At 37.2% G+C, this 13,380-nt stretch overlaps 2 protein-coding genes across 2 annotated transcripts in view; both read right to left on the bottom strand.

Moving 5' to 3' along the window:
• Positions 1-3,875: 3,875 nt before the first annotated feature.
• On the bottom strand, positions 3,876-9,610 carry LOC113230246. The gene is made up of 6 exons (XM_026464088.1): positions 9,451-9,610; positions 7,884-9,369; positions 7,284-7,356; positions 6,440-6,563; positions 5,893-6,030; positions 3,876-5,666 (listed from the first exon to the last, which is right to left on the bottom strand). The coding sequence occupies exons 1-6, from the start codon at positions 9,457-9,459 to the stop codon at positions 3,969-3,971; spliced, it is 3,528 nt and encodes a 1,175-aa protein (XP_026319873.1). The 5' UTR covers positions 9,460-9,610; the 3' UTR covers positions 3,876-3,968.
• Positions 9,611-11,733: 2,123 nt separating this feature from the next.
• LOC113230503 overlaps positions 11,734-13,380 on the bottom strand; it is a 5,061-nt gene continuing 3,414 nt past the window's right edge. Inside the window, exons 4-5 of the mRNA XM_026464464.1 lie at positions 12,197-12,313; positions 11,734-11,914 (exon numbers count right to left, since the gene is read on the bottom strand). Coding sequence (XP_026320249.1) covers positions 11,857-11,914; positions 12,197-12,313 — 175 coding nt within the window. The 3' untranslated portion in view covers positions 11,734-11,856. The remainder of the gene's footprint in view (positions 11,915-12,196; positions 12,314-13,380) is intronic.

Genomic DNA, 13,380 nt, shown 5'->3' with positions numbered 1-13,380 from the left:
GAATCTTACGGGCCGTTGAGCGTCGCTCGCGACGCCTCCATAGAGCGTGCGTCTCTCGCGGCGCAAGCGAAGTAAACGGGCTATTACTTCCCAAAATAATTTATAATTGCACCATTTGCACCCAAATTTCTCGGGAAAATAGAACTAAGTATTCCATTTTCGGATTGCGCCAGTGCTGGCCGTCTAACTGACTACGTGTAACTGCGCAGGAGGCTGTCCAAGTTGTAGCAGTAGAGCGTGAAAGCACGAGGTTCTTGTCGCTTTGGATTCCTGGCGTTGAGGGTACTGGAAAGCTTTCCGGGCATGTCTATACCGTATGGGTTATCGAAATGTAGTCGTGTGTAGCTTTTGTGTGTTATCGATATTGACATTTGGTGGGGAAGGGACACTATAGAGCTTTTGGCATTACCACAGATTACTTAACAGTACTACGTAACAGATGCTTCACTCTCATAGAAAATTGAAAATACCTACGTCTTAATAGTCTAAGAAATATAACTAATGACGTCAGGCGCTCACTACGAGGAAAAAGGAACCGAAGCACGCGCTCAGAGAGGTGAAAATAACGTTTGTTCGTGTGCAGTTGTGCAAAGCCGAATGCTCGTAAATGAAAGACTTGCATGAGCGCTTGCACCGACGTCGGCGCACTCAGCGGTAGGCACTTATCACGTAGCCTTGAGCGTGTGACGAAGCCCTGGCCTTACGGTTCTCTCTCCGATGCATCTGCTTTCACTCACTCATTCACTAGCACGAATGACCGAATGAATCGTGTCACGTGCTCCACCTAAGAGTGTATGTACATCTTAGACTATGGAAACCAATAGGTACGTTTATTCCGTAGATACGGCAGCTCCTTTCCTTTATTTTTTCCATCCTCTAAGATGTACATACATAATATACCTACTTACGACGTACGCCTCCATCGCGACTTGTGGCACTTCAGTCGTATCGGCCCACAGTTTACGTCAAACTATTTAGGTATTAGAGCCTAGATTAATATACCCCTGGATTAGAATATTAACATAACGTTGGAGAGTACTGGAATGGGGAAATACTTTACCGAAAATTTACGCAAAATAGGCGCCTTGACGTCGAATTGCGGACACCAGCCCGTTACACCAAGTAAATGCTTTATTCTTTGTGCTGCGACTGCTTATGCTGCTAATTTGATGACCAGACACTCGATGTGAATTACCGTATTGTGGTCACAAATTGGTACCTACTTAAATCGTTAAAATTGTGGTATTCCCAGAAAACGTCTGTATCTGTACCTACCCAAGTCTGGTAAAGTAGAAAACCCTAGTTCATGCTCATTAGGGCCTTTCAGCAATTCTGTTTCTTTAAAAAAATAAAATTACTATTTGAGGATCTCATCCCTCCTGTGAGTACATTCTTGTACAGGATTTTTGTAACTAGGATCCTTAAGTTATCGACACCGCTTAAAGAACAGTGGGAGAAGAGGTAGGTCCCGTTTCAATACGTTAACCTTTTAAAATTTTCCAATTTTATTTATTTATATTAAAAGAAATTTTATTTATTTATATTATAATTAAAAGAAATTGCCCTGCTCTGAAATTGCTGTGCCCGCCATTACTGCTACTATATATAAAAAAAACTATTTTGATACTAGTGCTTATCCCACTGATATACCTATATCAAAAGGGATTCATCCCCTAGTTTGCCACCCTTAGAATATTTTCTTCAAATTTAAATGACACCACTCCTGACTTATCCTCTTTTCAACAAAAAAAGAATCATCAAAATATGTTCACAACTTTCGGAGTTATCGCGCAACATACCTACATAAAAAAAAATACAATCGAATGAGAACCTTTTCCTTGTTTTGAAGTCGGTTAAAAAGAAACTCGGTTATTACATTAAACGTATACATTATTCTTCACATTTATTTCCTATATGTACAGGATTATTTTTAAAATACGAACAACCTCACAGGGCTATTTATACAAACATCATAAACAACAACTTTTGTTCCATGACTTTTAATTATTCGACTCGTACAAAAAAAATAATTAAATAGATCGCTCTAAACAGTGATAACTCTCGTGCCTTATTCCAGCGTGACTATGGTCGAGTTTTTGAAATTTGACTAGTCAGATTAGTGGCGGATTTGCCCTAAGGCCACCCTAGGCCCGGGCCTAGGGCGGCCAGATTGTAGGGGCGGCCATTTGTGATAAAAAAATTCACTGATGAGAACAAGAAATAACTCAAAGTACCTAAATATTTTAAAGGCTCACGCACATTATGGCGGGCCGCACTGCATCGTATCGGATAACAATAATCTTCCCAAATCACTTTCGTACATTATATTTATAAAATATAGAATAAAAAATATAGTAATATGAGTGCTGAGAAAGGGGCGGCTGGTACTGGTTACATGGCCTGGGGGCCTAGGGCGGCCAAGACTGCAAATCCGCCACTGAGTCAGATAAAAAGCCGCCATTCAAAAGTTTTAGGGTTGTTTAACTGTCCACACTGGAATAAGCTTATTCCAGCGGCACCATTTCTCAATCTGGACACTTCACAAAATTACACATTACACAAACTGGACAGCTTCGACTTTTTTTAGTGTAATCAAATCTAAGCTAGGTGTTGTAGTTCTCGAAATTGAGAAATGGTGAAACAGTAAAACAACCCTATAACTTTTGAATGGAGGACCGACTGAATCTAGTTTTATGCGACTAGAACCGACTAAATAGCAACTTTTTATCAGACTAGTCAAATTTTAAAAACTCGACCATGGTCACGCTGGAATAAATCACACGATAATTCTGTGGTACGATTCAAAAATGCAAGAGCGGGAGTCATCGGGGAAGACGCTTTCACCATCATATTTGAACTTACAACCTTACTACCAAATATAGGTCTAAAAAGTGTCAGATACAACAAAAACTTGATTATGTTTTGTGAGTGACAAAATCATGGAACAACAGTTGTTGTTTATGATGCTAATAATTATTAGTCCTGTGAGGTTATTAGTATTTTACAAATAACCCTGCATATAATATTGTGTGTACAGCCATCGTGGATTAACGCATACAGATATCTTGAAGTAAGCGACAGGGCCAAGTAGAGCTGGCCGTGCGAAAATCAGCTCATACTGAGATCGACACCGTCCACTCTCAGCATGACCCAGTGCTTTGTTGATGGACATTGCGTAACATACGCCGACTGGAAACTGGAAAGTTAGATATATCGTGCTGTAGTTTTTGTAGATCCACATGACTATATTTTTAGAGCACACAATAGTCTCGTCAGTGCACGCACTTCGTTCAGACTCGCGTCGCTAAATCTTTTAAATTTGTGAATTGATTTAAATGAAATTGTAAATGTTAATCCAAACGAATCTTAATACATAACACATACAAATCCACATCCAAATGGGTTCAGCTGTTGTGGACATTAGAGTGCACAAACGCGATGTTTTAGAATTAGGAGCGGGTGTTGAGTAGATAATAACGGCATTTACTTTAAAATATTAAAAGTACACACTCATAGCCCGCACTAGAACACCCTGTATCGCGGGTGTCATAGGCACTCACATAGACAACCACAAATTACACCCAAACTCGCGAGATAAATAGATGTATATAGAATCGTACGATATCTAATCGAATCGGTCGACAACAGAGTTATCATAAGGTTCAGAATCCACCTGCAGATCGTTTTCTACCATGTTACACAGCAAGGATTTCCGTTTGGTTTTTCTACAGGGCCAAGGTAAAAGGAAGAAAAAGGTAAGGATTCTCAATGTTTTTTTTAAAGAAAACTAGACAAATATGCTTTACACTAAGAAGTATATTTTAATTCATGCACAATTAGAGTGCATAAGCAGGCCGGCAAGCGAATAAGCACTCGGGGATCATATACATGCCCTACCGGCTCTGCGTGGCGCATACCAGCGATTCCGTAATATTTCTTTCATATGCGCCAGAATGCAATCACTTATCCTATATGTTGTTCAAGAACACTTGGGCTTGTTTTTGAACTTTTTTCATCTTCTTCAAAGCCTTCGAAGATGTGTTCGCTTTCCTATGCAGCGACGCGATGTAAGAATGCAATTTTCTGACCAAATCAACCCGCGTCTTCTTCAGCACGCTGTCGTTTGGACGAGCATTCATTAGCCTCCTGCGGTAGAAAACCAGCTTTTTCTTAGTATTCTCAACAAGAAATCCTCTAGCTTGAGGATTCTTGTTCTCAGTAGCGGTAGCGACCTCGTTTTTAGGTGGCTCCGTTGTCGCCTTTGGGGGACTTTTCATTTGTTGGGGAGTTACTCCTCGAAATTTTTTCATTTTCTTAAGATTAATAAAAAAACCTTTATCTTTTTTCTTTTGTTTAAACACAGGTTGAGGTGTCCTGGCTACTTGATATTTTTTCAATAAGTCTCCATAATCGTTTCGCGGCTTGGCTGTGAAAATAGAATGGTAATGTTCACCGATCTCTTCACGAAGCTCGGTCGTTATATTCTTTTGTCTATATTTTATCAGTTTATCTTGTAAAGCGAATAGCTCGTTCAAATGCTTTGATCCGTCAGCAAGACCCGCTTGTCCAAGAAGGATCATGTTAAGTTTCTTTAACATTTCATTTATGTTGTCCCTATTGTTGCTTAGCTGTTTAGGGTTTATAAATTTCTGTTTCGTAAGTTCTACATGGCGGTTTTGTAGATAGTTTAATTCTTTGTACATCTGTTCTGGGTCTCCTAAGTCTTTTTTTAACGATTCCAAAGCCTTGCTGAGCTTGCGCAAGACATTATTTCTGTTTTTGGGTATATTATTGCTTAATACCCCATTTTCTGATAGCTGTGGAGATGAATTCTCCGTTTCTGCGTTTTCCAAATTTGGTTTGTTCCATTCTCTGATCGCGGTCTGAAAAGCTTCTTGATCTGCAACTTTGCCTTTTATAGTCAGGAAAGAATCAATATCAGTGTTCTGTAAAGTAATATTGCATTTTGCAATGGTTTCTTTTAACCATTGTTCACCAACCTTCGATTTCAGCTTGTCAGCTATATCGTTGGTAAAGTAGACTCTTGCTGAAGTTACAACATCGCTTGTGTCGGAAACTTCATTGTCTTGAATCATGTGTCCTTTTTCGTCGTGATTCGAAGAACCGATTGGAATGAAATCAGGTGCGCTCTCCACTTCAGCACCTTTGTTTTCTGAGACTTCAGAGCTCGTAATAATTTCAGTATCTTTAATCTTATCTCCATTGTCATGAAGATCTTTACTTGGAGAATTTTTCCTTTGATGAGCAGTGCTTAGAGGGCTTTTTGTGTTTCTTTGCACTTCGGGTGTACCAGACAAGGCCATTTTTCTCTTGTTAATGTGACTCTCGTGAAGAGTTGGCGATTTAGACTGTCGTTTGTTGCGATCATTTTTGTTTGATAGCATGTCTGAAGAGATGTTCGAGTCTTGCTGGAAAGTCTTGGTGTACTGTCTGTTCTTTTGATTATGGAAAACGTCAGGGTTCGTGAGTGGACCGTATGCTGGTCGGTACTGACGCACGTAAGGGGAATTGATGGGAAAGCCAGAGAAGGGCAGAGAGATGCGGCAAGTGTGCACGAGGTGGCCTCGACGGGTGCAACCACTGCAGAACAATTGGTAATGTTTCTTCAAATAATGGTTCTCTTCTAATTGGGAGGACGAATCGATCTGGAAACAAACCACATTGCGTTAGATGTAGAGACAGCTTTGTAGTTGCACGGTTTATACAATACGTTCAGGGAAAGTCGTTGTCGCAAGTCAGTACTTGCGCCAGAACTGCCCTAGTCGACTTTTATCCAAAAGAACGTCAGTCTAATTTTGAATCTCTATCAGAGGCTGAACTCGATAGTAGTTTTAAAACACAATGAATCATAATTATGATAGTGATAATTACCGTATTGTGGTAGCGACGCCACACATCTGGACAGTGGCTGCTGGGATGCCCATTCTGGCCGCACTCGGCACAAGTTAGACGATTCCAGCTGGAGCAGTTGCGGCAAATAGTCGAATACATGTAGTTTGGAGAGCCACACTGGTAATAAAATAAGTATCAAGATGTATAAGCTTTCTGCAATTGTTGATAGTATGGCAAGGTATGACAAGGCAAGTATTTTCTAGGGCAGTGCTGTGTTTGCTCTAATGCACTAAAGCCGTTGTTGTTGTCAAAAGAATATGTCTAGGGTAATTTTTGTTCTTTTAATAGTTTAAAAATAGACCAGACGGCAACACGTAAATGCAGTGATAACTTTATCAAGAAAACATAATAATATTAAAAAGATCTACTTAGAATATTTGTAACACACTACACTAAATTATATGTTATTGTACCTACAATATATTCTATTATACGTCACAGACAATAGCTCAAAATTTTTTGTTTGGTGGAAAACTAAGGCTAGGGGAACTATGGGTTTTGTATCAATAAACAGTACAGCACTCACATTGCAACAAATCTTGCTAGGACATCTCGGCTCTATATGTCCTGTATTGCCGCACATGTAGCAGACGGGCGGCTTTTGTCGGCAGGTGTCGTCGCGGTGGCCGGGTCGGTTGCAGTAGTTGCAGCTGTTGATTACACGGTTTTGACATTATTAGGTGACGTCACTCGCTTACATCCCGGGAATATCACCTTCGAAAATTTCGCGAGTTATGACGACATTTTGTAGTTTTCGAAACTCTAAACTGATGTTTTTATTTTCAGAAATATCGCGACACTTCAGTCACTAAATAAAACAGTAATGAAATAAATCTACTAAACCAACAGTCATTTTGAATTGTAGCTACATGGATGTGGCAACACTGTAGAGTGGCACTTTGTATAATTTGAGGAGATTGAAGATAGTATAAAATAATTGTAATAAAATCAGGTCCTGTACCTGAAATTACATTAAACACCCTTTGTTTCTTAAGTGCCCACTGTAAAAATTAAAAACTAATCTGATTTAAAAAAGATTAACTAACCAAACACCAATCCTTTAAGCATGGAAACCTATTTTTACGAGACTGGCTTTATTTGTTATATTACTTACCATTATTTTGTTGTGAAAGAGTCCATCCAGGGAAGTTACCCATTACCTTATCCATTTCTGTCGCTAAGCAGTAACGTGCGCATTACTGCGTTACGGCTTTAAGGGTAAAGGTGCTGGTGTTATTACAGCCACATGGGACCTGTCAACCTGTTATGGATAGGCGTGTCGCTTACCACCAGGCGCACGACTTGTTTGTCCCGTCACTTGGCATTATAAAAAAAGGAGTAATAAATAAAATACAAAACAAGAAACTTACATCACGCTTGTTTTCTTTCTGCAAAGAGCAGGCATTCTATCCTTTGGATCAATCGCCCATAAGCTTTTATCTCCTGTAACCGCAAAATACCAATATAAATAAATACCTAATTACATAAATTTTAATAAAATTGTAATATAAAGTAAAATTTGGTAGTTGGTAATTACCAAGGACAATTTTTATTCTGAATGTATATGTGTATTTGTATAATAATTAAAGAAACTGAATATTAATTTTTGTTATAATTTAATGGACAGGAAGCAGATTAGAATAATGGCAGCAGTAGATTTGCATTAGTAAATAGGTATTATTAGTTAATTCTCTAATTGTGAACAACAATGCACTACCTGGATTTTATTATTGTTCTCATTGGAATATTTTATGTTTCACAAATTGTAGGTGATTTTAGTCACCCAGATAATTTTTAATTGATTATGTAATTGATTATTACATTGATAAATTAAAGTTTATATATAATAACAAAACATCCAACAACTATCAATGTTGTTGTTTACTCCAGGTCATCGACTGTAGATTGCTTTGTTTCATGTACATGAAACAAATATAATATATATATATCAAAGAAAGGAAGCAACTTACTTGACATGTTCTTTTGTATTTCTCGATGATTGAAGTTCTCTCCGCCCCAGCTTTCATTGTAAAACTTTTCCATCTCGGCCCGAAGTGTTGTAAGAGAGTACCGGCGATTTTTGCACACTTTATCTTTGCCTTTCAAATTGTCAAAGTCAAGATCTTCATACAGAATTGCTGGGATTTTTGTAGAGCCATACTTTGTAACATCAAGTGCTTCAGTGGGGTTCTGTAAAGGTTCATCTCCATAATCTTCAGACTCCTTAAAACCGGTGACATTCCCCATAACAATGCTTTCAAGAATATTGTCTCCAGGTGTTTGGTCTGTCAAATCAACTATTGTTACCACAGTCTCTGGAATTTCATGAGTTGAATTTTTACGTTTCAAATTCGGTGTCTGTTGTTTATCCAAAGATGTGTTGCTATCAGCGAGCCTGTTTTTCTGTTTGTCATTTGCTGTAGCAATGTGAGAAGGGATGCGAACTGTCTCCGATGAGTCTGATTCATAGACATCTGCATTAGGTAGACTTTTCTCAGTGACAGTGTATGATTTCTGGTCTTTATCAATAATTGATTGGTTGCTGTCTGAATCATACAGATCAGCAGTCGGAATACTTTTGTCCATTGCAGCATATGATCTATTTTTTTGCTTTTTATTCTTTGTTTTACTCTTTGGTGTTGCAAAACATTCCTCTGTATTTGGGGGTATGGATGTATTCTCAGCAACAATAGACGTTGACGTTGCACTCTCCCTATTTTTCTTTTTTTTCTTTTTCTTAGAAGGAGTGCCCTGGTTCAGAAATTCGGCTCCATGGAGGCTGAAGTCAAAGCTGTGGTTGTCTGGCCGCTTGGAAGAGATGTTCAGAGCAATGCAATCACTTCGAATAAATTCATCGGACACTGACGATACAACTGATGGAACGGGACTAGCTGATACTTCTCTTTCATAATTATTAGTGGTTCTTTCCTGACCTGACAGCTTCATTTTGCCCTTGGTTGTTGTATCAGTCCGAATTGGGGACTCTTCATCTGAACTTTCAATAGTGATGGTTGGCTTTGGTGGTAGAGCCACTTCAATGACTTCATCCTCATCACTTGATTCCAGCTCCACAATGTGTCCACTATCATCATTCTCTATGATCTCAATGGTTTTCTTAATGTTTTGTGGTATTGGAGATTGAAATATAGCCAAATGTTGAGGGAGAGCATCAGAAGATAATTGTTTCTTCTCGTCCTTAGTTTTTGGTTTGTCTGTGTTATTTTTGTTGAGTGGAGTTTCTCTCGTGGTGTTTACCTTCTGATACGGATTGTTTTCTTTGTAGTGAGCGGTAGTGTCGCGGTCACCGCTCGTGCGCCAATACCGACGCAGAGTGGTGCGCGGTGCGCTCTCAATGATCTTAGAAGCATCCTGAGTCGGTACAATATTCTCTGGTGTCTCATCTACATAATGCAGCATGGAATAAAATCGTTCCTCCAGCTCATTTTCGTTAAGCTCCTGCACAAACCCATTGCAAAATTACCACACAATGTTATGACACAACAAAATATAGTACAGAACGTAACCTAAATCACTTACCTCTTCCATATTTCGGCAGCGATTTTGAACGGAAAGCTTTACACAAAACGGACATAATCAAAAGCGGTGTTTGAAACAGCTGTTAAATTGCTGATAGCATGACAATTAACTAAAAAGGGCAATTATTATTGTTACGGACACGTCCGATACTCCATTTCGAAACTCAAGTGACAGTCGATTGTGACATGTATGGCAAGGCGATGGAAGCGTCGTTGCCATTGAAAAAAATTTTTGCGTTTCGTTGCTGTATTATGCTATCCAACTAAGTATGGTTATTCAGTCACGTATCACACAGTGGCGTCACAGTACAGATATTTTAATATTATTTTTTATAGGATACCTAGATATATTTTGCTGCTATTATGGACCAATAACTCAACAAAACTGCTAATTGCGATACAAGACAGCGTAATTGAGTGTTTAGTACCTATTGCCACACTAGATGTCGCGACGAGTACTAAATCATCCTTGTTATTTATTCGGCTTCACTGAAAACCAGCGTAACGAGGTGTTTTCACACGTCTTGTTCCAAAAAGCTGAGTGAAGATCATTTTGGTAACTTTTAAATGTAATTCTTTTATTTTGAGTTTTATCATAAGGTTATTTTATTTTTTGTTATCATTCTGTCAAATATTTTTGTCATAACAAATAAACTACTTTTTTTTCTTTCAAATAGCTATTTTTCTATCCAATTTGTTTTACATTGACAAGTTGCAATATATCAAAGCTACTCTAAATTCTAGTGATAACAAGCAAATTGTACAGATTTTTATTTTTTTCTCAATTTTTTTGGTTTGTAGCGGACAAGGCCATTTATTGACAAGTTGTTAAAGTCCAGTAAACAATTTTAGCTCATGATCAATGTTTGAATAATATGAAATAAGAAATAAACTCACTTCTTATAAAATACATATTAAACAGGAATTAATTGATATCCACGGCCATTTACATGACGTAAATTACTTCCAAGCTATTGATCAGCGCCATCTAGATATAAAACGGAATTCTAACCTTTTTCAGAGTTACGATCATGAAGATTAGCAGTCCTCTTGAGTTGTTGGTCCATGGTTGATAAATACACAGCATAGTCATATGTTGAATTTTGGACCGTTTTCGTACTATAAGATTTAAGTAAGTGGTTGAAGAATCAATAATTGCGAACGTGTTACCTGTGTTGATCGCGTTTCGTTTGTAGAACGAATCTTTGTCTGACATTTTTGACGTAAAACATTGTTACATTCGATAACACAAACATGTTTGCTTAAATCGCCAACACAGCGAACACAATTCGCGTTTTTTGAATTTTTAAAATTGGAGCGTCTCAGCTTACGCTACCACCAACTAACCACACCTGTTACAATGCCTATAATTATAGTTACGGCGCTGCAAATCAGACTGTCCGGAGTTTTCTCTGTAGTGTCCTTCGAGTCACCGTTTCAAGTTCGCATTTTAATTTGATATCACATCACTCGCTTTTGATTTTAAATTTTGTGTCATACTAAATACCGAAATTAAAACTGATCATAGTATTTTTTTACCTAGCATTATTGTTTACCTTTACAAATATTTTTATCATTTACCATAGCATTATAGGACGCGACAGGTGTGACATTACACTTACAGTACAGCCTTATTTGTAATCAATATTGATTTTAGTATCTACTTATACATGCATTTAAGTCTAATTGGTTGGGCGCCTAACACTTTACTCGAAGCAAGGTGTAGGTAACGTTGTTGCTACGTCACATTGTATAGTTAAGGGCTTATTAGACACCCGTAATCAGAGAAAAATACACGTATCGTGGTACGTGTTCCGGTACAAATGGTGAGTAGATATATTTATCTAAATATACCGGTGCACTGTAGCGGTTTTCGCGAAGTTGCCTATTTTTCCACGTTTGTATTAAGTTGGCGTGTCACACGCAGAATTACGAAAGTATTGTTTTCATTGCATTGCTATTTGAACTTCTAAATCTTCAGTGTGAAAGTAAGCGATGGGACGAAAGAACTAATCACGTGTGGGTATGACTAGTTTCAATTAAGCGCAACTCAACTGCCGTTACCATAACAAGGTTAATGGTACCACTTCCTGAAAATATTGCATCTCAAACTGTAGCAAGGTTAGTAGGGCCGGTTACTGAAAATACATAATTTCTGGCACTACACGTAAGCATGTACCTTATAGTCAGCCTAAATGCAATTAACTATAAGGTACAGATGTTCTATAAAGGTAAGAAAAAGAAGTGGGATTGAGGTTTAAATAAAATCATTCTGCATCAAGCTTACACCTACAACAGTTTGTAAAACATATTTTATTAAAAAAATTTAGCTCGTTAATCCGGTTTGTTGTATCTACAAATAGAAAAGAAAAAAAAAATACAGTATTTTGTACACTTCGCTAATTTGTCACGTAGCTATTTTAAGCCACCTCCCGATGTAGCCAGTCACTTTATGGGCAGCGTGCCTGGAAATTAATATCAAATTTAGTGGTGCAGTCTTATTTCTTCACACATTCGACATTTCTGGTTTGGACAGTATTTTGACGCCTGAAATAAATGTTTGAGCAAATCATACTACATCATAATTTTACATACCTAAGTCATTCATAGACATTTCAATGTTTTTAGTATTTACATCGCACTCACAAAAAGGTCACGCTATATAATAAACTGTCATATTTATAACTGCTTTAGAGGCATTTAAAATTTAATCTGCTGTTTGTTTATCTTAGTGTGACCCACTTTACCTAATAGAAAACCTAGAAACAGGTTGCGTGGCGCAAGGCATAAGCGCAGCGATTATCCGATCCGATGCCTCTTCCAACCTGTCACAGCGGCCGACCCACAAAGGCTGACAGTGGTAACTGGAACAAGGAATATCTTTATTCTTGTAAACATATTGTTCTTTATTCTCATTTATTTGAATTCCATAATATAATGTACATTGAATTATGGGCACAACAAATAGTAGGAAAGAGGACTAGTCATAATTGTTACATTTACTTAATATATAATTAATTAAATATCTATCAACAGTTTTATATAATTTAATGTTTTTATAATATGTACTTTTTCTATTGCAACTAAAACTAAATTTAAATAAATAGGTATGTTTACAACTAGTTAACAAAACTTAGATACTAAGAATTTCATCTTCTAAAAAATCTTTTACATTATAATAGCTTTTATATATTAGTATATTCTTTAAGTTTTTCAAAAAATATTTGTTGCTTTGTTCATTTTTTATACCCTCCGGATGTTTGTTATAATATTTTTATTGACATGGCGTATGGGCTAGAGAAATGCATATTTAATCTAGAATATGGTATTGCCAATCTCTTTCTATTTCGAAATGCATATTTAGTTGGGATGTCGTCACGATTTTGATATAAGTCTTGATAGTTTCGTACAAATTTGCATATTTCTAGTATATAGATACAAGGGACAGTCTGGATTTTATGTTTGATAAAATGGGGTTTACAACTTTTTGTTTGGGCTATATTTGTGAGAACTCTATTTAATTTCTTTTGTATAGTGAAGAGACTAGGCGTATCCGTGCGATTGCCCCATAGAATTATGGCATAGTTTAACCAAGCGTAGGCGTAGGCATAATTGGTAGATAAAGCAGTTTGAAAGTTTATTTTGATTCCCTTAAAGCATATGTAAATTTAGACAATTTAGCTTTCAGTTTTTGTACGTGTTTTTTTCCAATTTAAATGTTTATCTATGTCAACTCCTAATAATGTACAAACATCAACTGGTGTTATTTCGTTAGTTATCCTGGTATTTTACGGAAATATCGAAATCGAAATCGCGTTACTGTAAATTTAAATATCAGTATAACATGATAATATATAAACGAACCCTATCACAAAAAACCAACGGGGTAATTTTCAGGCTAGTTTTCTCTACCTAACTTCAGTGGCCATGT

The sequence above is a fragment of the Hyposmocoma kahamanoa genome, unplaced genomic scaffold (genome assembly GCF_003589595.1).
Source record: "Hyposmocoma kahamanoa isolate Upper Pololo Valley unplaced genomic scaffold, ASM358959v1 63, whole genome shotgun sequence".
Taxonomy (NCBI): Eukaryota; Metazoa; Arthropoda; class Insecta; order Lepidoptera; family Cosmopterigidae; genus Hyposmocoma; species Hyposmocoma kahamanoa.
The sequence above is the reverse complement of the archived record's forward strand: the minus strand, read 5'-3'. Positions and strand labels throughout refer to the sequence as shown.

Coding starts and splice junctions, on each gene's coding strand:
- LOC113230246 (XM_026464088.1), bottom strand. Junction 7,357..7,883: donor AATACAAAAGAACATGTCAA/GTAAGTTGCTTC, acceptor TTGCGGTTACAG/GAGATAAAAGCTTATGGGCG. Junction 6,564..7,283: donor AGAAAGAAAACAAGCGTGAT/GTAAGTTTCTTG, acceptor TGTAATCAACAG/CTGCAACTACTGCAACCGAC.